The 25,526-nt window shown below is 40.8% G+C and overlaps 1 protein-coding gene across 2 annotated transcripts in view; it reads left to right on the top strand.

Moving 5' to 3' along the window:
- LOC110536374 (calcium-binding protein 7) overlaps positions 1-25,229 on the top strand; it is a 56,925-nt gene extending 31,696 nt beyond the window's left edge. Inside the window, exons 2-5 of one of the 2 annotated variants that reach the window (XM_021622127.2) lie at positions 14,709-14,852; positions 15,178-15,290; positions 17,624-17,774; positions 20,551-25,229. In XM_021622127.2, the coding sequence (XP_021477802.1) occupies positions 14,709-14,852; positions 15,178-15,290; positions 17,624-17,774; positions 20,551-20,681 (539 nt within the window). In that variant the 3' untranslated portion in view covers positions 20,682-25,229. The remainder of the gene's footprint in view (positions 1-14,708; positions 14,853-15,177; positions 15,291-17,623; positions 17,775-20,550) is intronic. The other variant, XM_021622128.2, reaches the window with a different exon arrangement.
- The last annotated feature ends 297 nt before the right edge of the window (positions 25,230-25,526 follow it).

Raw genomic sequence — 25,526 nt, 5'->3', positions numbered from 1 at the left:
TCAGTTAAGGGTTAAATCATTTATTTCCCCTTTGATCGATTGCAGAGATGGACTGTGTATACTTTACTGCCTGTGAAATGAACTGTGATGAGTTTTGGAGGTTGAACGTTTTTCAGTCAAATGAAAGAAACCACCCTAAAGGGATGGTATTGTGTCTCAGTTTAATGAAAAGTAATTTGATCTTCACTGGATATATAGAAGCATATACAGTATACTTATTTTATATTATGAAAATATATTCACTGTTGTGCAGTTATCAATATCTCACCCTGTTGTTGCCCTTTATAAGATCAGTGTGGTATGAACATAATGGATGTTTTGTAAATAGTTTGAATACATTTAGGATAAACTTTTTGGACAGCTTTGTTTATATGCGTAGCAGAACATTTGATTTTTGCATTTGACCTTTTTGGGTGTTCTCATGGTTTTAGCCTGAAGGATATAGAGAGACTCAGTTTGGTTTCTGGAGAGATTATTTGAGCACACAGCTTTGAAGAGGGAGTGGAAATGGAGAATAGAGGAGTTAGATCAATGACTCAGTATATTCCACAGAAATAGGATGAACACTAACACAGAGATCCATCTTACAGCTAGCTATACACTGGAGCGGCTGCATTCATTATTCTTATAGATGAAGGAACTCTATGCTTCATTGATGTCTTGTCCACTTTAGCCCTCTTTGTAAAACAGTTGTTGAGTGGTAATATACAGTGCCAGGTGAAAGTGTACACATCCCTTGCACGGTCTTCACATTTTGCTGCCTTAAAATTAAATTAAAGTATTCATTTAGATGTTTTTATCTACGGATCTACACAACCAACTCCACATATTCAAAGTAAAATAATGTTATAGAAGAACCCTACCCCCAAAAAACTGATGATGTCTTGATTGCATGTCTTCACACCCAGTAGTTAAGACTTAGTGGAAGAACTTGACAGCCATTACAGCTGTGAATCATTTGGAATAATATTCTACCAACTTTGCACAATTCACTCCATTGTTTTTTGTCAAAATTCGTCAAGCTCAGTAAATTTGGTTCAGGTATCAGTGATGGACAGCAATATTCAAACCTTGTCTCTGATTTTCAAGCAATTTTTAAGTAGGACTGACACTAGACCACCCAGGAACACTCAACACCTATATATATATATATATAGATTCTGGGCCAATTGTGTATATATATATAGATATATATATATATATATATATATATAGATTCTGGGCCAATTGTGCGCTGCCCTATGGGACTCCCAATCACGGCCGGTTGTGATGAAGCCTGGACTTGAACCAGGGTCTTAGTGAGGCCTCTAGCATTGAGATGCAGTGCCTTAGACCAGTGCGCCCCTCAGGAGACTTACCCATTCCTGTGAATGGGTTAAGCAACTTAGGTGTCTATACTTCAACAGCAAAGTTAGATAAGACAGAAGTTCATGAAGTAGGGCCTTGTGATCAAAATGAGAGTAATGTAGAGATCTACGGATCTTTAGCAAAGTCCAGTGAACTTTTTGATACAGGATTCAGTGATGAGGATTAAAACTGTCACCTGTAACAAAACGAAGGGCACTATGGTAGATGGCATCCAAAGTTTTAAGAGTAGCCTCAGCTGCACTTTGATAAATAATATCACCATAATCAAGAATCCTTTTAGAATTTGTCAATTGTTAGAATATTTGGGGCGCCCAAGTAGGCTCCTTTAGAGCAGACGATGGGTTAAGGATGTCATACTGTAGCTGTTTAAAAATAGTCAGCAGAGTCACACGCATCCACACGTGCAGGAATGAGCACAGGCACATACCTGCACATCCTCACCCACACAAACACGCACGCACGCACGCACGCTCACACACACACACAGTCAGACACGCACACGCACAAGCACACGCACACACAAACACAGTGAAGAGGTGTTTTGGTTGGAAGTATTGATTTTTAGGGGCCTTACATAAATACATGGTTGGTCTGCAGCAATTACTGATGTGAGGGAGTCGTCCTGGCAGATGAGAGCTTGACTGGAGGAGTACATCACACTCACACACGCACACACACACACACAGGCTCTGACTGACTGGAGAAGTTATCTGGCTCTGAAGCATGGATAGGAGCCCAGGATTAAAGGAGTGTGTGTGTGTGTGTGTGTGTATGTGTGTGTGTGTGTGTGTGTGTGTGTGTGTGTGTGTGTGTGTGTGTGTGTGTGTGTGTGTGTGTGTGTGTGTGTGTGTGTGTGTGTGTGTGTGTGTGTGTGTGTGTGTGTGTAGAGGAACCCAGATTCTAGGAGTGGGTATTTCCTCTCCACACCACTTTACTAAGCTCTCACAAAGCCACTGCAGCTGGTAATGACAAAGTTATTAACTAAACTCAAGGCAACAACTTTACTTTAGGAAATGGATGTCTCAAAGACGTCTACCCATATTGTCGGTACAGTGGGCTTTTATTCAGGGATGAAGATTGTTCAACCGTTTCATTATTTGTTCTCTAAAATGTATATGAAGTGTATGGGATTGACCATAAACCTTTGATCAAGGTATTCCAGTTGGCGTATTCGGCAGGATGTTTCTCGTTTAGTCCAATCCTGCTACTGTTACTGAGAGTGTGACTTAGCATTATCTGAATTGCGAGCCAAAATCACCGTAATGTAAGATCAATCCAGGTCCACAGAAAATGTTCAGATATAAAGTTTCCTTTGAACGTCTCATGTGAATGTTGTTGCTATCCCAAAGTAACTTACTTCAACTGTTTGGTTCCCAAGTACTTTGTACGTGATCAAATAGTGACTTGTGAGCTGTAACGATACACTGTTTATGGCTTTCTATTTTAGTCCTATTGATTTACAGTAATGTAGGGAAAAGAAGCCTGGAACACCTTTCTCTTGTAAGGTTAAACTCTAAAGGAGTTTCTCCAGATCTCCACTCCATCAAGCCCCTAGGGGCCTGTACATAACGGCATGTTTGAAGCAGCTTCTTACATCAAAGGAAATGCCACTCGGTACAAATATATTTTTTTATTATGTCTTCAATGGCGGCACACACTCCCAGAGAGAGGAGGCCACTACGAAGCGCACCGAACCGAGCAGGAACAAATGAAAGAAAAGGGAACAAACACGGGCCAGTTTAAAGAGGGTCAAACCGATACAGAAAAGCTGAGGCACCAAGGAAACAGTATCTGAACTAGGCCAAGAGCATCAATGCTTATTCACTTGATCCGTGTCATTAGGGAGTGCTAATTAAGCAATAAGGCCTGAGGGGGTGTGGTATAGGGCCATTATATCATGGCTAAGGGTTGTTCTTATGTATGACGCATCGCTGAGGTCTTATTCGTGGTATATTGGCCATATACCACAAACCCCCGAGCTACCTTATTGCTATTATAAAATGGATACCAACGTACTTAGAGCAGTATAAATGAATGTGTTGTCAGCCAATCAGCATTCAGTGCTTGAACCACCCAGTTTATAATGCATCTTAAATCGTCTCCATGCCCTAAAGTCTGTACTGTAACCTCTGTTTCGTCCAGTTTTTAACCATGTGCTGGCTATTGCCTCAGGTTGTATTGTGCAGATATACCCTAAACAACTTTGTAAAAGGTGAACCACTTTAGAGTAGTCTTTGTCTATACCGTCCTCTTCATGGTAATATGTGAGTCATAGTTATATTTGAAACTGGTGGAAATGTCTTTATAACTGGTGTGCTTCCTCATGATCGTTTTGAACAGGAATCTTTTTAATTATGTTTCCGATATTAAGGTCCCCCTCATTTAATCGCTGATCATATTCATATGAGATTCATTAGAGAGCTTTCACCCCCCCAACCTCAAAACAAAGACAAAAACATAACAACAAGAACCAACATAAACAACAGATAAACAGAAAAAAATACATCCTCACATTCCCAATAGTCAAAATAAATAAATAATAATATGCAGTCGCAGATAATGCAGATTATGCTTCAACTATAGCCAATATTCACATCCAAAAAGAGAGAGAATATACAGATTCCAATATACAATTCCAATGCTTCTACAATGTCAGCGGTTTAAAGAGCTTGACATTAATTACACTGCTCAAAAAAATAAAGGGAACACTAAAATAACACATCCTAGATCTGAATGAATGAAATATTCTTATTAAATACTTTTTTCTTTACATAGTTGAATGTGCTGACAACAAAATCACACAAAAATGATCAATGGAAATCAAATTTATCAACCCATGGAGGTCTGGATTTGGAGTCACACTCAAAATTAAAGTGGAAAACCACACTACAGGCTGATCCAACTTTGATGTAAAGTCCTTAAAACAAGTACTAAAGCATCCACCAACTCCTAGACAGTCTGTGGTGCAACGTGGCGTTGGTGGATGGAGCGAGACATGATGTCCCAGATGTGCTCAATTGGATTCAGGTCTGGGGAACGGGCGGGCCAGTCCATAGCATCAATGCCTTCCTCTTGCAGGAACTGCTGACACACTCCAGCCACATGAGGTCTAGCATTGTCTTGCATTAGGAGGAACCCAGGGCCAACCGCACCAGCATATGGTCTCACAAGGGGTCTGAGGATCTCATCTCGGTACCTAATGGCAGTCAGGCTACCTCTGGCGAGCACGTGCGGCCCCCCAAAGAAATGCCACCCCACACCATGAATCTTGGTGTTCTCTGGCAAATGCCAAACGTCCTGCACGGTGTTGGGCTGTAAGCACAACCCCCACCTCATACCACCCTCATGGAGTCTGTTTCTGACCGTTTGAGCAGACACATGCACATTTGTGGCCTGCTGTAGGTCATTTTGCAGGACTCTGGCAGTGCTCCTCCTTGCACAAAGGCGGAGGTAGCGGTCCTGCTGCTGGGTTGTTACCCTCCTACAGCCTTCTCCACGTCTCCTGATGTACTGGCCTGTCTCCTGGTAGCGCCTCCATGCTCTGGACACTACGCTGACAGACACAGCAAACCTTCTTGCCACAGCTCGCATTGATGTGCCATCCTGAATGAGCTGCACTACCTGAGCCACTTGTGTGGGTTGTAGACTCTGTCTCATGCTACCACTAGAGTGATAGCACCTCCAGCATTCAAAAGTGACCAAAACATCAGCCAGGAAGCATAGGAACTGAGAAGTGGTCTGTGGTTACCTCCTGCAGAACCACTCCTTTATTGGGGATGTCTTGCTAATTGCCTATAATTTCCACCTGTTGTCTATTCCATTTGCACAACAGCATATGAAATGTATTGTCAATCAGTGTTGCTTCCTAAGTGGACAGTTTGATTTCACAGAAGTGTGATTGACTTGGAGTTACATTGTGTTGTTTAAGTGTTCCCTTTTATTTTTTGAGCAGTGTATTTTAACCAATGACGAGGGGAATTGACATACATCCAGTGGAGAGCATTTGAATGTCTAGCTCGTAATAGACAAGAGGTCAACTGTTTTCTTTTCTCTCCTATGTAAAGACAAATTCTCTGACAAAAATTGAAGATGCAAAATGTAGGGATTATTGGTATTGGGGTGAAGGTCATCTCAGAGATGTAGCCCAGAACTGAGCTCCCTAACGTTTATATCTCAGCACACTCCCACAAGCAATGATACAAGGTTCCTACTGTAGATGCATGTTACTTTTAAAACACAGGTCTTGGATTTTAGGGTCAAATTTGGGAAGCTTAACAAGGGTGATAAACATGTATGTTCTCATTATCCAATTGTTTTGCAACAATTTCCGGCGAGTGTTTAGTGTCTGTAACTGAGCTCAAGAGCAGATCATACCCCAGTCCTCTTCGGAAATATCTTCTTGCATATCTTGTATCCACTGACGTATCTTACTATCAGAGTTGTCATTATGAGTAGCTACCATTTTCCCATATAGTAACGTCATGTGACCTCTCCCATAACACATATCAACAGAGAACATTTCTAAAGTGGTCAAATGAGGTTGTAGGGCAGATTGTTCTGGACTGGAAAAAATAAAGCTTCTCAATTGTACGTTTTTGAAAAAATGCTTTTCTGGTAAGTTCAATATGCCCTTTAGTTCTTCAAATGACATGAGCACCTTTTCATTGTATATGTCCATTACTTTAACAATACCTTTTCTTTCCCAGTCTTTAAACTCCAAGTCATTTTTATCAGGTGTGAAATTGTCCAAAATTGGTCTACAACTGGATAATTCAGGGGATTCAAACAATATTGCTGCACTTTGTGCCATATAGATAGGTTGTTTTTACCAAAAGGATTAGTAGTGTTCTTCTTAGTTTCTGAAAGGGAGCAGAGTACAAATATTCATCCAAAGTTAAGCCTTTCGTGGATAAGATTTCAGTCTGCAGCCAGGGTAAGTATGGTTCCTTGGAAAACCAAAACATTGCAGCCCTCTGTTGTGGAGACCAGTAATGCCACTGTAGGGTTGGACGTTTTAACCCCCCTCTGTCTTAGGGCAAATAAATAAGCGAAAGTCTAAGCCTTGGTTTTCTGTTGCACCAGATAAAATGTTAGTATCTTTCTGATCTTTGGGAAAAATAAAGGTGGTGGTGGAGCCAGAGGAATTGATTGAAATAGATGAAGATATTGGGTCAAAATATTCATATTAATTATATTTATTCTAACAATAATAGATGTAGGCTGTAATGATGTCCATTTGTTGACGGATTTTGTTACACCCGTTACCATGGGTTCATCATTTGTTGTACTACTCAATCAGCTAATTTCTGGTGTGATTTAATACCAAGATATGTAAAAACCTTGTTCCGTATTCTTAATGAAATGCTGTAATTTCTTTCTACTCTGCAAGTGGAGTGATCGAGATGAGGATCAGAAACGCAATTAAAATCCCCATGCCATTAGGACTTTACCAGGAAGGGAGGCTATACTACGAATAGAAAGAAATTCTCAGATAATTTGAGATTATCATCAGTAGGACCATATACATTAACCAGATTAATACGCTCATTCAAAAGAGTTTCCTGTATCAAAATGTATCTACCCAGCTGTATCAGTTATACTATTTTCCATTTGAAACGGAACAGATTTTTTAATTAAAACCATAATACCATGAGAATGAGAGGAGAAACAGGATGCCATCACTTGTGCTTGCCATCTCCTGCATATTTTAATTAGCTCATCCTTCAGCAAGTGAGTTTCTTGTAGGAACACAATAGATTAGTAATAACCTGTTTAAGCTTGGATAGTTTATCAACTCCACGGACATTCGACAAAGTAAATTTCAGTTTTGCATTTGAAGTCATTTAACTAAATATATGAACATGGAATAAGCTAGAGTATAAAAGCATATCTAAAATATGTTTAGTAACCACAAGCACTGCATGAGTATTTTGTAGTGAGGAAAATATGTAAAGATCTGTTGAGGAAAATATGTAAAGATCTGTTGAAAAAAAAAACCTAAATCTTTCCTAACAGTAAAACACTGAACCCCATTCCCCTGTTTCCCTAACCGAGACACTCAAAGCTTCCCCTCCCACATCCTCCTCATCGTAAAGTGTAGCCTGGTTGACAACTGATCCAGTAAAGGGAGCAGTCTAATCTAAGTGATGCTAAAAAAAACAAAGTGTCTCCTGCCTTCTCTCGACTATTATTCCTCACGAACCAAACAATAGGCATACCTAGCAAAATGCTATGCGACAAGCTTAATTAAGTGCTAATATCTGAGAAGCCGGTGTTTGGAAGATATATTGGCACGTGTGTTGTTAGGCCCAAACACTGGCTTTGAAGGCATTATCACTTTTATACAACGGGTTACCAACATGTGCAAGTAATGATTGACATATTTTAATAAAAACTAGATTTTTATACATTTATTCATGCTATTTCATCCTTCCACAATATATAGTCCCGACACAAATGTAGGGTTGCTACCCAAGCCTTCTGGTCTATCGGTTCGGTTGCCAGAGACGTGACCCAATCGTTCAGTATTTTTGTTCTTTATCTATGGACGCGAACCCGTCGTTCATTCTAAATGTTCCATTACCATGTTGGCTGGCAACGTTCTTATCTGTTGGTTGCTATCTAGCCAACTACGGGTAACCTACAGTTACGGCAAAAAGTGCAGCCAGTTAAGTAGCTGTATTTGCATTTGTTTAAGCTGTATTCTAATAACATTTATTTGGAAACATTCATAACAATGAGCTATTGAGGCACGATTTTACCTGGCATAGAAAATGTGCTCACTTGTCAAGACACTGTTATTCAGAGGAGTTATTATTCGCTTAAATGTCATGCTAGCTAGCTGCCAACAAATTGGCTAACGGTAGTTTGCTAGCTTGTAACCAGTCACAAAATCCATGGTGGTTTAATTCTCCGTAGTCCAGGGTGGTGATAAACTTCACAGCGGCAACACGGCTAGAAAGAAGAATCACGTTATACATCACAGATGAATGCCTAGGCTTGAGAGGGAGATTCAAACTGTTGTGACCGTCCATTGTACGTCACACATAGTTTAGCTGGGAAAGCTATTCCATAGGCAATGGGATGGACCTGAGCTGGCGTTTAACCCAGTCGTAGCCATTTAATTTTTTGGTGCTGGTCCGCTGATATGTCAGAGAAGAACATGATTTCTTGGTCCCCGTACATCACTTTGCCCTTGACTCTGGCTTTCCACAACAGTCAGACTTTGTCTGGAAAGTTGAGAATCTTCATGATAAGGACTTGGGCCTTTAGGAGCTGGAAGCCATTCGGCTCTTTCAACGGGCAGGGTGTCCGAAAAGATGTCCGGCCCAAATGCCGGGGCAGCCATTTCTCAAGCGATTCAACTGCATCACCATTTTTCACTTTTTCGGGTAGATGGAACAGTTTCAAATTTGACCTCCTGTGGTAGTTCTCGAGCGAGCTTAGTTTCGAAATAATGTCAGCCATCTGTTTTTTAACTTTTCTGTCGTTGTTTTGACAGTGACTAGAGTATCTTCCACCATGCTAATGCGTTCCTCTGCTTTGTCAAGGCGCGTGGAGTTAAGGTAAAGTTTAACCTCACTAATCCCTGTTACAACACTTTCGAGTTTGTGGGAAATGTCCGTCCTCATGGAAGAGATTGCTTCCAAGACCCCTTTGCTCTGATTCTGGTTTAGGTCGTCGACATTGTTGGTTGCCATGTTGGACTCGTGGTGTGAGGGGCTAGCTGAGCTTCTAGGGCTAAATGGGTTAGTAGAGCTAGCTGAATTCGCAGGGCTAACTAGCCTAGCCTAGATTACATTGTAGATGCAAGTTGTTCTTCTTGTTTTAGGAGGACTATGGTTGAGTCGATTCACAATGATCATAGATATGCCTATAATTTTTGCCGAAATTGGCCGGAGATCTAGGAGTTAGGAGTTTGTTTTGATTCATTTGATTAATGTTAATAGATATCTTGTGCTGACAAGTATTGGCAATGGCGGCAAATACACACTCAATGTCCAGATTTGTCACGTTCTGACCATAGTTCTGTTATTTTATTCTTTGTTTTAGTATGGTCAGGGCGTGAGTTGGGGTGGGCAGTGTATGTTTGTTTTTCTATGTTGGGGTTTTGAGTTTGGCCTAGTATGGTTCTCAATCAGAGGCAGCTGTCAATCGTTGTCCCTTATTGAGAATCATACTTAGGTAGCCTGGGATTCACTTTTGAGTTGTGGGTGTTTGTTTCTGTGTGAGTGTTTGTTGCCACACGGTACTGTTTTGGTTTTGTTCATTTCACGTTTATTGTTTTGTAGTGTTCAGTTTATGTCTGTAAATAAACGTTATGGAAACTTACTACGCTGCGCATTGGTCCTCCGATCCTTCTCGCTTCTCCTCCTCAGAAGAGGAGGAAGAATGCCGTTACAAGATTATTGGGTACAACACCCAGTTTATGAAAATAGTTTGCTCCTACAGACAGAGAGTCACGTAGCCGTGGCTGGCTATATAAAGCAGGCAGACAGGCATCAAGGCATTCAGTTACTGTTTGATTGAAAGTTGGAATGGACAAAATGAGTGACCTAAGCGATTTTGAGGGTGGTATGTTCGTCAATGCCAGGTGCACTGGTTTCAGCATCGCAGAAACAGTTGGCCCCCAGGGCTTTTCACACACGACAGTGTCTAGAGTTTACTGAGAAGGAAAGGGAGTATACCTAGTCATTTGTACAACTGAATGCCTTCAACTGAAATGTGTCTTCTACATTTAACCCAACCCTCTGAATCAGAGAGGTGTGGGGTGTGTGTGTGTGTGTGGGGGGGGGGGGGGGGGGTTGCCTTAATCGACATCCACGGCACAGTAGATTTACTGCCTTTGGGGAAGAATGATTTTTTTTTACCGTGTCAGTTTGGGGATTCCATCCAGCAAACTTTCAATTACTGGCCCAATGCTCTAACCACTAGGCTACCCACCGCCCGAATGGTGCAAGAAACATAAAACATCCAGTAAGGGGCATCCCTGTGGGAGAGAACAGTTAGTTGATGACAGGTTGAAGGAGAATGAATTGTTCAAGCTAACAGGCAGTCCACAAACAGGCAAATATTGGTACAGCACAACTTTTCGGTCCCTGTCACGTATTGGCTATTGCAGCAGACAACCACACCAGGGTCCACTCCTATCAGCTAAAAACAAGAAGAAGCAGCTCCAATGGGCACGCGATCACCAACACAGGGAAATTACAGAGAGGAGAAAACATTTCCTGGTCTGGTGAATCCTAGTTCCTGTTGTGTCATGCTGATGGCAGAGTAAGGATTTGGCGTTAGCAGGATGAGTCCATGGCCCCATCCTGCCTGTTGTCAATGGTAAAGTCTTCTGGCAGTGGTGTAATAATGTAGGGAACACGTTAGGTCTCTTGATTACAAAGGGAAGCACAGTCGAGAGCTGCCCAAGTGACACGAGCCTACCAGATGAGCTAAATCACTTCTATGCTCACTTCGAGGCAAGCAACACTGAGGTATGCATGAGAGCATCAGTCGTTCCAGATGACTGTGTGATCACGCTCTCCATAGCCGACGTGAGAAAGACCTTTAAATAGGTCAACATTCACAAGGCTGCTGGGTCAGATGAATTACCAGAACGTGTGCTCGGGGCATGTGCTGACCAACTGGCAGGTGTCTTCACTGACATTTTCAACATGTCCCTGATTGAGTCTGTAATATCAACATGTTTCAAGCAGACCGCCATAGTCCCTGTGCCCAAGAACACTAAGGCAACCTGCCTAAATGTCAACAGATCTGTAACCCTCACGTCCGTAGCCACGAAGTGCTTTGAAAGGCTGGTAATGGCTCACATCAACACCATCATCCCAGAAACCCTGGACCCACTCCAATTTGCATACCGCCCAATCAGATCCACAGGTGATGCAATCTCTATTGCACTCCACACCACCCTTTCCCACCTGGACAAAAGGAACACCTATGTAGAATGCTATTCATTGACTACAGCTCAGCGTTCAACACCAGAGTACTCTCAAAGCTCATCACTAAGCTAAGGATTCTCGGAATAAACAATCCTGGACTTCCTGACGGGCCGCCCTCAGGTGGTAACGGTAGGAAACAACACATCCGCCATGCTGATCCTCAAAACTGGAGCCCCTCAGTGGTGCGTGCTCAGTCCCCTCCTGTACTCCCTGTTCACCCACGACTGCATGGCCAGGCATGACTCCAACACCATCATTAAGTTTGCAGACGACTCTACAGTGGTAAGCCTGATCACCGACAATGACGAGACAGCCTATCGGGAGGAGGTTAGAGACCTGGCCGGGTGGTGCCAGAATTACAACCTATCCCTCAACGTAACCGAGACAAAAGAGATGATTGGGGACTACAGGAAAAGGTGGACCAAGCATGCCCCCATTCTCATTGACGGGGCTGTAGTTGAGCAGATTGAGAGCTTCAAGTTCCTTGGTGTCCACATCAACAACAAACTAGAATGGTCCAAACACACCAAGACAGTCATGAAGAGGGCATGACAAAGCCTATTCCCTATCAGGAAACTAAAAAGATTTGTCATGGGTCCTCAGATCCTCAAAAGGTTCTACAGCTGCAACATGGAGAGCATCCTGACTGGTTGCATCACTGCCTGGCACGGTAACTGCTCGGCTTCCGACCGCAAGGCACTACAGAGGGTAGTGCGTATGGCCCAGCACATCACTGGGGCTAAGCTGCCTGCCATCCAGGACCTCTACACCAGTCGGTGTCAGAGGAAGGCCCTAAAATTTTCAAAGACCACAGTCACCCCAGTCATAGACTGTTCTCTCTACTACCGCATGGCAAGCGGTACTGGAGAGCCAAGTCTAGGACCAAATGGCCTCTCAACAGTTTTTACCACCAAGCCATAAGACTCCTGAACAGGTAATCAAATGGCTACCTGGACTATTTGCATTGTGTGCCCCCCCCAACCCTCTTTTACACTGCTGTTACTCTCTGTTTATCTTATATGCATAGTCACTTTAACTATACATTTCATGCACATACTACCTCAATTGGCCCAACCAACCGGTGTCCCCGCACATTGGCTACCCGGACTATCTGCATTGTGTCTCGCCACCCAACCCCCGCCAACCCCTCTTTTACGCTAATGCTACTCTCTCTTTATTGTATATGCGTTGTTACTTTAACCATACCTACATGTACATACTACCTCAATCAGCCTGACTAACCGGTGCCTGTATATAGCCTCTCTACTGTATGTAGCCTCTCTACTGTATATAGCCTCTCTACTGTATGTAGCCTCGCTACGGTTATTTTTCAGTCTTTTTTACTGTTGTTTTTATTTCTTTACTCATCAATTGCTCACCTAATGCTTTTTTATTTACTTAGAAATTGCACTCTTGGTTAGAGGCTGTAAGTAAGCATTTCACTGTAAGTTCTACACCTGTTGTATTCGGCACGTGACAAATAATTTTGATTTGATACCAATTGATCAACTTTTCCATGTCCGAAAGAGTTCAGGCAGTTCTGGAGACAAAGGTGGGTGTACCCAATAAACTGGCCACTGAGTGTATATTGTAATTAGTTGTTATGATGTAACTCTCTTATAGTTCATGGCTAATTGTAAGAGATATAGACCTTCTAAAACGGTGCTGGCACCTTCTCTAAGAGTCTCGCCCCTCCTGAGAGGCAGCGTTTGAGCTTTTTCAATGGTATAGGGCTCTGCTCAGCTGAAGAGCTGTTTATACAGCAAACACCAGAAAAAGATGGAGTGAAGGACCTCAGGTGGATTTGGAGGTGTTGTTAATAGGATCGGAAGCAGCTGGGGTGGCCATGAGGTGGGGAAATGTCATTCTACTCCACCTTATAAATTGTGTGTCACATTGTAATCCATGATAGCCAAGTGCCCCTGTCCCTGTAGCAGATGGGTATCCATTCCGTTCTGCGCCTTGAAAATAATACTGAACTATTTCCTAAAGCATTGGCATCACCTCATGTATACACAACACATTCTGTCTTCATTCATCCGTCTCACATTTTCTTTCTTGCCCAAAATATTTGTCAAAATGAGTCAGGGGTTTATTTTGGCCACGGACATGCCCACATATCCCTATTCTGACACCCCACTACATCAATGCAACAGCAAATGGTATTTACTACACCGCACGTCACTAACAATAAGCTACAGAGTGAATGAAGTACGTTTTATTATGATAATTCTTACTTAGTGATAGGTACATCTACTCATTCCTGCTTTCTCTAATCACTTTAATGAATATATAAAATTGTCCCTTATATATTAAATTATTGACTTATTCAATGTCATTCAAATTCAAATTGGGGTTCATATCTTTTTTTATTTACATAAGCATGTTTGCAGTCACCTATTTTCCACCTGCAAATGTTATCTAGAATGTCCTCTCACAGAGCTACATTTCCTTTCCATAAGACCTACACTGACTTAACACATCTGATATCGTACATGATTTTTTTAACAATGTGTTTTGTGATTCTTGGCTACTGCAAAAACAGTCAGAGTAGATACCGGAGCAGATTCATCCCAGATCTACCCATCATCAAGTGTATATAGGGAAGATTGTTCATCATCATCTGAACCAGTTTCCTGTATGCTAGATCTTTTACAATCAGTAATTTGACTGGCCGACGGTCTACAACACATATGAGTGATGGGTTTCGGTCACTCGTAAGGAAAGGGGCTTTTGAGCTATGGGAGAAGTATTTTAAGGACAGACCTGGTCAGTATGCTCAGATAGGAAGAGGCAAAATGAGAGGGCTCACTCTCGCCAAAATCTGTCCAGAATAAGCTCAATCCGTTTCTATGGGCTTAGTATGCAGACCTAAGCTTTTCGTCTACCTTCCTGCCTTTGGGACAACGACTCCCATTGTTAGGGCGGAGACATGAATATCTCTTCATTATACAGATCTCTGGTATGCTTTAGATTAGTTTAAATTAAAATAACTATTTGAAAAGCCAACATTTCCTCTTCTTAGGTTTCTGTCATACATTTTTTTTCCTGAAGTGACCTTTTACATACAGTTACCTAGTTCATTTTTTAACGGATGCATTTTGGTCTGTCAAAATGGCCACAGTGGCTCTCTTAAGATCCAATCTATACACTGTGAAAGTGAATGTGCCATTTGTTCACCTCACATCACTTTATCCCTTGGAGATTTAAATGTTCTGGGTTTTTTTTCATCGTCTTCAGTGTATCCGCTACATTCGTTGGTAGAGATTGACCATTCATTTGTGTAGCATAATTAAAACCTTATTTTCGAAATTGAAGTTATTTAGTGCTTAGGCACATGACATAGGTAGGCTGATGCTATAACACTTCTCTTTGTTGTCTTCCTCACAGAGATTCGCGAGGCGTTCAAGGTATTTGACCGTGATGGGAATGGCTTCATCTCGAAGCAAGAGCTGGGCATGGCCATGAGGTCTCTGGGGTACATGCCCAATGAGGTGGAGCTGGAGGTCATCATACAGAGACTGGACATGGACGGTGAGATAGACACACGCACACACAGACACGGACACACACAGGCATGCACACAGGCATGCACACAGGCATGCACACAGGCACGCACACAGGCACGCATTCACGACACAGACGGGCGCTCACACCCACCAACCCAAACACAGACACTCACACAGACACACAGACACACACACACACACACACACACACACACACACACACACACACACACACACACACACACACACACACACACACACACACACACACACACACACACACACACACACACACACACACACACACACACTAGCATACCAAGTGTCATCAAGATTCCTGTCATCAACAGGTGATGGTCAGGTGGATTTCGAAGAGTTTGTCACTCTCCTCGGACCCAAGCTGACAGCAGCCGGAATGCCTGACAAGTTCCACGGAACCGACTTTGACTCCGTGTTCTGGAAGGTAAGTAATCATAAACCGCTTCCTTCCTGATTATTACCACTGACAAGCTACAAAGGCTTCTGGGTGATTAGGATGTAATGCTATACTGTAACTGTCATCTATATCACCATTTATCCATCGTATGGAGACTTTGTGACTTGAAAGGAAAACAAATGTAATTCCCAGATTCAGTGGAGGGTTGATAAGGCAGTGACCCCTCGTGAGTAATGAGGCTTTTATTTGGTTAGCTTTTGGAAACGTTAGCTTGCGCATACAACTTTCCCCGACATCACACTTATACATTGTAATTTTTTATTTACCTGATTTAGTCGGATGGCTAGCATTCAATGTCTGCGGAGGTGTTGTCTTCTAGCCAATCATAATTGACTGTATCGCACGATAACTGAAAACACAACTGTGGGACGAATGAGAGCGGTTAATTTAAAATCCATTCATTCTTCCCTCACCCCTTGCCCTGCAGGTGTCAACTCGTCAGACATCATGATACATCATCAGAAGTGTCCACTTAATTTGAGGGCTGAGGGGAGATGGTGTGACTTTTATGTGTTTGGAATGCAACCTTAGTATTTACTTAGTACTTAGTATTCTTAGTAATGTTCTTCTGTCAGAACTGTGTCCTTCCTTCCTGACTTTCAACAACCATCCCCACCTATTGTATACACTAGTCTGACGATCGAAAGAAGAAAAATCGATTTAGATTAAATCAGGTTTTTACTGTGTGACAGTTTTTCAGATAATTACCCTCCCATATTCACAGTAATAGTAAAAAGTATTTAGAGACTGATTCAGAGTCAGGCTTGTGTTAGCATTATCTATGCAGTGTCTTTGTATACAATCTAGATTCTAGAACAAACTCATATCTTATTGTGTGTGTAAAAAAAAATACATATAAAATTAGCATTTTCACATGTGAAATAGCTGTTTTCACATGCTGAGCTAAAATTTCACTTGAAACCATATTTTCACGTGTCTTACATTTTTAATTCACATGTTAACACCAACTTTTCACATGTGATAACATAAACATGTTTTCACCTAACATGTGAATTGCAGTTGCACATGTGAAATTTGTGCTTGGTCGTATTAAAATTGGTTATGCAGTTTCACATGTAAAAATCTCATTTGCAGTTTCACATGTTCAAAAACTCCACGTGAAAAACAATAACATGTGTAAATCAAACTTTAGTTTCTCATGCTAGAAAACTGGGTGTTCTTAGTTATCCTGTTTAACATGTTAAAATTAACTGATTTAATCTCAACTTAATCTTTTGTCACTTTTGTGCACACATTTTTTATTGCTTTGCAAGTACACTGAAGACATCCAACATACATAATATATACAATGAAAAACAACTATGCCACGTCAAAACAAGTTGACATTGAGGTTAAAGAATGTTTTGCTAACCATTATTTTGAACAAAATCAAGATGTAAATATTTTTTGTAATGCTTTTTGCATAAATAATCTTAAATTACAGCTCAATTTGAGCAAATTCCAAATTTGCGATTAATAATAATTAATCACAGAAAAACCTGCAGTAAATTCAAGGACATTTGATACCCATAGTGAAAATGTACATTAAAATATGAAGATACACATGTGAAAATGTACATTAAAATATGAAGATACACATGTGAAAATGTACATTAAAATATGAAGATACACATGTGAAAATGTAGAGGGCATGCGGTGGTCATGGTTGCTCATGGTGACGTGATGAAGTAGTCTCGCCTGCGACTTCTAAATTAGTTTTGGCCCTGTTGGTCTAATGGTCAAGACGGTGGCTTCTCCCATGGCCTCTAATCCCGCCTGCTACAAAAGCAAACATATGAAACTCATGATGTGAAATGTTGGGAGACCACACATGTCTGAGTAATATGAACAATCCATGTGAATCTTCACACGTGTCCAAAAAAAAGTATGTTTTTCCCACGTGACATTTGTCATGTGATTTGTTCACATGTGAAAGATTAATGTGAAAAATCACAGGTGCCTGAAAACCACATCTGACTCTTGAAAATGTTTTTTTTTAAGGGGAGGTCTATGGCAGTGTACTTTATGCTCAAATTAGTCCAGACAGTCATACAGTATGCCACATGTATCAATGGGCAGTGTTGTGTTGTATTCTCTGGCTAAAATCTCCAGGATCACTTAGCTTACCATCCCCAAATACAAAACATTGTATAAACTAAAATAGACCATAGAGCAGTATCTCATTGTAGTGACATCAGTTCCTGTGTGTGTGCATATGGTGTGTGTGTGTGTGTGTGTGTGCGTGCGTGCGTGCGTGTGTGTGTGTGTGTGTGAGTGTGTGTGCGTGCTTGCGTGTCCAGACTGACATGCAGAAGCTGACGGTAGAGGAGCTGAAGAGGCTGCTGTATGATACATTCTCCGACCACCTCACCATGAAGGATATCGAGAACATCATCATGACCGAGGAGAGTCACATAGCGAACCCAGGGGCCTGCCAGGTGGATATAGACAGTAAGGAACCTTATAGTACACGCTTTATAGTATACATGTTATAGTACACACTTTGTAGTACACACTGTATAGTACACACTTTGTAGTACACACTTTGTGGTAAACACTTTAACGTGTCTCAGGTTAATATGGACAGTAGAAGACCGATTGTACACTTTGATATACTTCCAGTATAATAGTTTAATTGAGAAAGACATCCGTGCTGAACAAAAACATAAACACGACATGTAAAGCATTGGTTCCATGATGCATGATAAAATATCCCAGAAATGTTCCATACATACAAAAAGCTTATTTCTCTAAAATGTTGTGCACAAATGTGTTTATATCACTGTTAGTGAGCATTTCTCCTTTGCCAAGATAATCCATCCACCTGACAAGTGTGCCATATCAAGAAGCTGAATAAACAAATGACATACTGTAGATGCACCGTGTGCTGCGGACAATATAAGGCCACTATAAAATGTGCCGGTTTGTCACAAAACACAATGCCACACATGTCTCAAGGTTTGAGGGAACATGCAGTTGACATGCTGACTGCAGGAATGTCCACCCGAGCTGTTGCAAGAGAATTGAATGTCAATTTCTCTACGATAAGCCATCTCCAACATCGTTTTAGAGAATTTTGTTGGGAAAAACTCATTCTGATTTTCTGGGCCTGGTTCCTCAGTGGGTGGGTATGACTTCCAAGTGGGTGGGCCTTTGCCATCCAAGGTCCACCTATGGCTGCACCACTGACCAGTCTTGTGAAATCCATAGATTAGGGCCTAATGAATTTATTTCAATTGACTAATTTCCTTATTTGAACTGTAACCCAGTCAAATTCTTGAAATTGTTGCATGTTGCATTTCTATTTTTGTTCAGTGGATTAACTGAGAGAGAGTAAAAGGTGAAAGATATGCAGAGTGGAAGTGGTGGAAAAATGCGTAGCCTGGAGTTGGCTGCATTGCCTATATAGTGGCTTGCGTAAGTTTTCATCCCCCTTGCCATTTTTCCTATTTTGTTGCCTTACAACCTGGAATTAAAAATGGATTTGTATCATTTGATTTACACAACATGCCTACCATATTTCTTGTGAACAAACAAGAAATATGACAAAAAAAACAGAACACTTGAGCGTGTCAATACTTTGTTGAGACACCTTTTGCAGCAATTACAACTGCAAGTCTCTTAGGGTTTGTCTCTATAAGCTTGGAACACCCTTCCACTGGGATTTTGTCCCATTCTTCAAGGCAAAACTGCTCCAGCTCCTTCAAGTTGGATGTGTTCCGCTGGTGTACAGCAATCTTTAAGTCATACCACAGATTCTCAATTGGATTGAGGTCTGGGCTTTGATTAGACCATTCCAAGACATTTAAATGTTTAAAACCACTCAGACTGAAACAGGTTTCCCTCAAGAATTTCCCTGTATTTAGTGCCATCCATGATTCCTTCAATTCTGACCAGTTTCCCAGTCCCTGGCGATGAAAAACATCCCCACAGCATGATGTTGCCACAACCATGCTTCACTGTGATGGTATTCTCGGGGTAATGAGAGGAGTTGGGTTTGCGCCAGAATAGCGTTTTCCTTGATAGCAAAAACCTAAATTGTAGTCTCTTCTGACCAGAGTACCTTCTTCCATATGTTTGGGGAGTCTCCCACATGCCTTTTGGCAAACATGTTTGCTTATTTCTTTCTACCAGCAATGTTTTTTTTTTCTTGCCACTCTTCCATAAAGCCCAGTTCTGTGGAGTGTACGGCTTAAAGTGGTCCTATGGACAGATACTCCAATCTCCCCTTTGGTGCTTTGCAGATTTGCAGCTCCTTCAGGTTTATCTTTGGTCTCTTTGTTTGCCTCTCTGATTAATGCCCTCCTTGCCTGGTCTGTGAGTTTTGGTGGGCGGCCCTCTCTTGGCAGGACTGCTGTGGTGCCATATTCTTTCCATTTTTTAATAATGGATTTAATGGTGCTCAGCGGGATGTTCAAAGTTTCTGATATTTTTTTATAACCCAACCCTGATCTGTACTTCTCCGCAACTTTGTCCCTGACCTGTTTGGAGAGCTCCTTGGTCTTCATGGTGCCACTTGCTTGGTGGTGCCCCTTGCTTGGTGGTGTTGCAGACTCTGGGAACTTTTATAACAGGTGTATATATGCGTAGATCACGTGACAGATCATGTGAGACTTAGATGGCACACAGGTGGACTTTATTTAACTAATTATATGACTTCTGAAGGTAATTGGTTGCACCAGATCTTATTTTGTGGCTTCATAGCAAAGGGGGTGAATACAAATGCACGCACCAATTTTATTTGTATGTATTTTTTTTCACCAATTTGGACTATTTTAGTGTATGTCCATTACATAAAATCCAAATAAAAATAAATTTAAATTACAGGTTGTAATGCAACAAAATAGGATGAACGCCAAGATTGATGAAAACTTTTGCAAGGCTCTGTCCACCAAACTCCTTAATATATTCTATTTTATCATGCTTCTCAGGTGCCAATGCATTTGTTATCTTGTTTGGAGCTAACTGAAATCAGAGCTGTAATCTAGGTAATTATGTATCGTACACACTGGTGTAAAAACACATCTCCAAGCAGTTTTCAGCCGTAATAATTGTGTTCATATACTTGTACATTTGGAGATGAGATTACAATGTAACTTGCCTCCGGTGTCAGATATGTGCAGAGCATCAAAATAGATTTTATTCAAAGGACTCACAGGTGCATGTCTCTCCTTCTTGATAATCTCTCACTTTCCTCCTTCTCTTCTTGTCTCCTTTCCCTGTCAAGCAGCTAGTCCAACGCAGCAAGTCAAGCAGACGTGTGTACGCAAGAGCCTGATATGTGCTTTTGCCATCGCTTTCATCATCAGCGTCATGCTTATCGCAGCCAATCAGGTGCTTCGGAGTGGCATGAAGTAGGCGGGGACGGCCATGGCCTCCTGACCCTCTGAAAGAGACTGCTGTAAGACACCTGGACAAATGACTGAGAAAAAACAGCTCAACAACAACAACAGACAATTAATCCACCATCTAAATAAACTGACAGAAAGGCATGGCTCTCATCCAAATGACTTCATGGGCATATTTCCCAACATGCTCCTTTATCTCCTTTCTGAATGGAACCCATTGAGACCCTTAACTACGGTGGCCTGGAGGTTGACCATCATCTGTGCATGAAGTGCATGGATTTAACCAGTCGTCTCTTGAAACATTTGTAGACCTTATTATCAGTGTATATCCATATGACTGTGTAACAAACAGAGGTGTGTCATTATTAACTTATTGTGAACCAACTGTGACCAACTTTGTTAATAGGGTCGCGGGTCAAGGGGTCAGTGGCGGGAATGAACAATGGGTTTTACATCTGTACTGTGTATCAAACAACAACAAACGAACAACAACAAACAAGTTAATATTTCATAATAAATGTATATTTCACAGTTCTGCATGATCAAAAGGGCTGTTTAGTGGACTACATGATCATATCGTAAAAGTCGTTTTTGGACAACTGTTCTTATTGACATACTGTGGACTATTAGCTTCACTGAGCACCCCATAACGACCACAACATATCTCACAGCCATAACGATCATGACGTATCTCACTGTCATAAGGATCATAACATTTCTCACTGCCATAAGGATCATAACATTTCTCACTGCCATAAGGATCATAAGATATCTCACTGCCATAAGGATCATAACATTTCTCACTGCCATAAGGATCATAACATATCTCACTGCCATAAGGATCATAACATTTCTCACTGCCATAAGGATCATAAGATATCTCACTGCCATAAGGATCATAACATTTCTCACTGCCATAAGGATCATAAGATATCTCACTGTCATAAGGATCATAACATTTCTCACTGCCATAAGGATCATAACATTTCTCACTGCCATAAGGATCATAAGATATCTCACTGCCATAAGGATCATAACATTTCTCACTGCCATAAGGATCATAACATTTCTCACTGCCATAAGGATCATAACATATGTCACTGCCATAAGGATCATAAGATATCTCACTGCCATAAGGATCATAACATTTCTCACTGCCATAAGGATCATAAGATATCTCACTGCCATAAGGATCATAACATTTCTCACTGCCATAAGGATCATAACATATCTCACTGCCATAAGGATCATAACATTTCTCACTGCCATAAGGATCATAAGATATCTCACTGCCATAAGGATCATAAGATATCTCACTGCCATAAGGATCATAAGATATCTCACTGCCATAAGGATCATAACATTTCTCACTGCCATAAGGATCATAACATTTCTCACTGCCATAAGGATCATAACATATGTCACTGTCATAAGGATCATAACATTTCTCACTGCCATAAGGATCATAAGATATCTCACTGCCATAAGGATCATAACATTTCTCACTGCCATAAGGATCATAACATATCTCACTGCCATAAGGATCATAACATTTCTCACTGCCATAAGGATCATAACATTTCTCACTGCCATAAGGATCATAACATTTCTCACTGCCATAAGGATCATAAGATATCTCACTGCCATAAGGATCATAACATTTCTCACTGCCATAAGGATCATAACATATGTCACTGTCATAAGGATCATAACATACCTTACTGCCATTGAAAAACCTATAACTCAGACGTGATGGGTGTTGTATTAGCATATCACTGGGAAATCATACAGTATTTGCTTGATATGTGACATATATGCATAATAACATTATAACAGAGATGTCTGCTCTGTACACGGGGAATATGATGAATGTGATGGAATGTATACACGGCTATATTAGGCAATACATCACAAGTATACATTTCACATGTGATATCGCTGGCTAGACATGTTCAATATAGAACTTTAGGCTCATCCATGAGGAAGCTCTGCTCTGGGGAATTGAAGCAGGAGCAATAACCTTCAATCCACTTCCATGCCTTGGTAGCTCCTTGTTGTCCTTGGAATGCAATACTCTTCCTATGGCGACTTTGAGCATACCATAGTAATATATTCTATCTTGTTTTTTAAAATTAAAAAGTAATGACATTCACACTAGATAAAAGAACCAGGAAGCACTTTCATCTTAAAGACACTTCTGAAACCAGGTTTCTATCCTATGTCTCATTCTGGGACACAGACTTTGCTATACTGATCATCAAATGGCCTGTGAAGCCCTGCAATAAAGCACTAATCCAACTCTGGGCAATATTTCCACCATTGCTGTTCCAGTGCTCTTTAGAGTGTTGTGCATGATTGCCAGTGACATCTTGGAATACTGATAATCTCTATACATCTGTATAATACACATTTTGACCAAAGCTATGAAAGTCAACCATTGTGTGGAGTAAATGGCTCACAGAATGGAAGGAGAGAGAACAGTAAAACAAGTAAATGGAAAGTACACCATTTTATAATGTAGTTGCCAAATAAAAGGGAAACTTGAATAGCTCATCAATATGTATTGTTGTTGGAATTCTAAAAATAGTCATGATGTCTTCTATTAGATTTGTTGTAAAGAAACTACTAGGACAAGTACAATACAATGCACTGGAGAGACGCAAAAACAAAGAACTAAAAGATAAATGCACTTCACTAAAATACTTACATCTGTTTTGGAGGCTGAGGACATTTATTTTGTAATGTAATGGAAGGTAGCCTAGTGGTTAGAGCGTTGGGCCTGTAATCGAAAGGTTGGTAGATCGAACAAGGCAGTTAACCCACTGTTCCTAGGCCTCATTGTAAATAAGAATTTGTTCTTATCTGACTTGCCCAGTTAAATAAAACCTACTGTATTGGACTATTTGGTTTCACATGATTGAGCACACCAATATTTTGGTGTTACAATTCAGCAGCCGGGTGATTGAATTATGATTACTGTCCTGTCTAAAAACAGTCAAGACAGACAACAATTATCTCATTTCGCTGAGCGTTTTGTTAAAAGCAGCAAGGTCGCAGTAAGGTTGCAGCAAGGTCACAGAGGACATAATACAATTGCACATTGTCAATTCACCGTACTGTAAACAAATAGCTTTGTTTTCATTTTGCACTTTATAATATGGCGTAGATGCACACAATGATAATACACCGCCATTATGATTGTGTTCAATTTCAAAACATACTGTACATGCATCTTGAATGGTTACAGTATTGTATATACATGTTCCTTACATCTTCAGAAAAAAGTAGTTAGAGTAGATGATAGATAACTGATATATGAACACACTTCATCTGTTGTTGGTACATATTGTATCAGCTTGGGTGACACTAAAATGTCAGCTTGGGTGATACTAATATGTCAGCTTGGGTGACACTAATATGTCAGCTTGGGTGACACAAATATGTCAGCTTGGGTGACACTAATATGTCAGCTTGGGTGATACTAATATGTCAGCTTGGGTGACACTAATATGTCAGCTTGGGTGACACAACTATGTCAGCTTGGGTGACACTAATATGCCAGCTTGGGTGACATTAATATGTCAGCTTGGGTGACACTAATGTGTAGCGTGGGTGACGCTAATATGTCAGCTTGGGTGATACTAATATGTCAGTTTGGGTAACACTAAATGTCATCTTGGGTGACACTAATATGTCATCTTGGGTGACACTAATATGTCAGATTGGATGATACTAATATGTCAGCTTGGGTGACACTAATATATCAGCTTGGGTGACACTAATTTGTCAGCTTGGGTGACCCTAATATGTCAGCTTGGGTGACACTAGTATGCCAGGTTGGGTGATACTAATATGTCAGCTTGGGTGACACTACAATGTCAGCTTGGGTGATACTAATATACCAGCTTGGGTGATACTAATATGTCAGCTTGGGTGACACTAATATGTCAGCTTGGGTGACACGAATATGTCAGTTTGGGTGATACTAATATGTCAGCTTGGGTGACTCTAGTATGCCAGCTTGGGTGATAATAATATGTCAGCTTGGGTGACCCTAATATGTCAGCTTGGGTGACCCTAATATGTCAGCTTGGGTGATACTAATATGTCAGCTTCGGTGATACTAATAAGTCAGCATGGCTGACATTTGGCTACAATGGTTAAATATCATTACTTTTGGCATATTCTAATGAGATCATTTTGCATTTTGAAATAGAGGGTGTTGAGAATGTTGTTCCATGACCTAATACTTTGCCTTATACTCTGAGACATGAAACACTCCGAGACATGTTTATTATCAAAGCAAAGCTATACAAAAATATAAAGACCAATCAAATATTTATTTTCTTTTTACAGATGAAACAAAACATATTGTATTGAAAATGTTGATAGTTTACTGAATGTTAAAGTTCTATTAATTATACTTTGATACTTTATGTCTCAAAAACGATGTTGTATTATCCACCCGCTGTGACACATGTTCATTGATCACACCATATGTACCTGTCTGTCTGTGGAATGGTATTTCACATAAATAAAAGTATATTGGCGCAATGCATCGATGTGTGAAATCCTTTCGATTCATCAATTCTACAATCCCAGTTGACAACTTTGTGGACTGTCTCTATGGACTGTGTCACAATACTGTTTGATATGATTTCAGATTGTAACTCAATATAAACGGATGGGCTTTGTTGGGTTCAGTGGATTTATAGATTGCTATTCCATCTGAAGTAGCATATTGGTTTCTCAGAGTCTCTGAGTCCAAGCTGTGCAATCTGTCACATGGTTTAAAACCGTAGGTAGCATCCCATTTTGAAGATGCTTACATTGCAGTTTAACTAGCGGGCACATT

Source organism: Oncorhynchus mykiss, chromosome 11, assembly GCF_013265735.2.
Source record: "Oncorhynchus mykiss isolate Arlee chromosome 11, USDA_OmykA_1.1, whole genome shotgun sequence".
Lineage (NCBI taxonomy): Eukaryota > Metazoa > Chordata > Actinopteri > Salmoniformes > Salmonidae > Oncorhynchus > Oncorhynchus mykiss.
The sequence above is the reverse complement of the archived record's forward strand: the minus strand, read 5'-3'. Positions and strand labels throughout refer to the sequence as shown.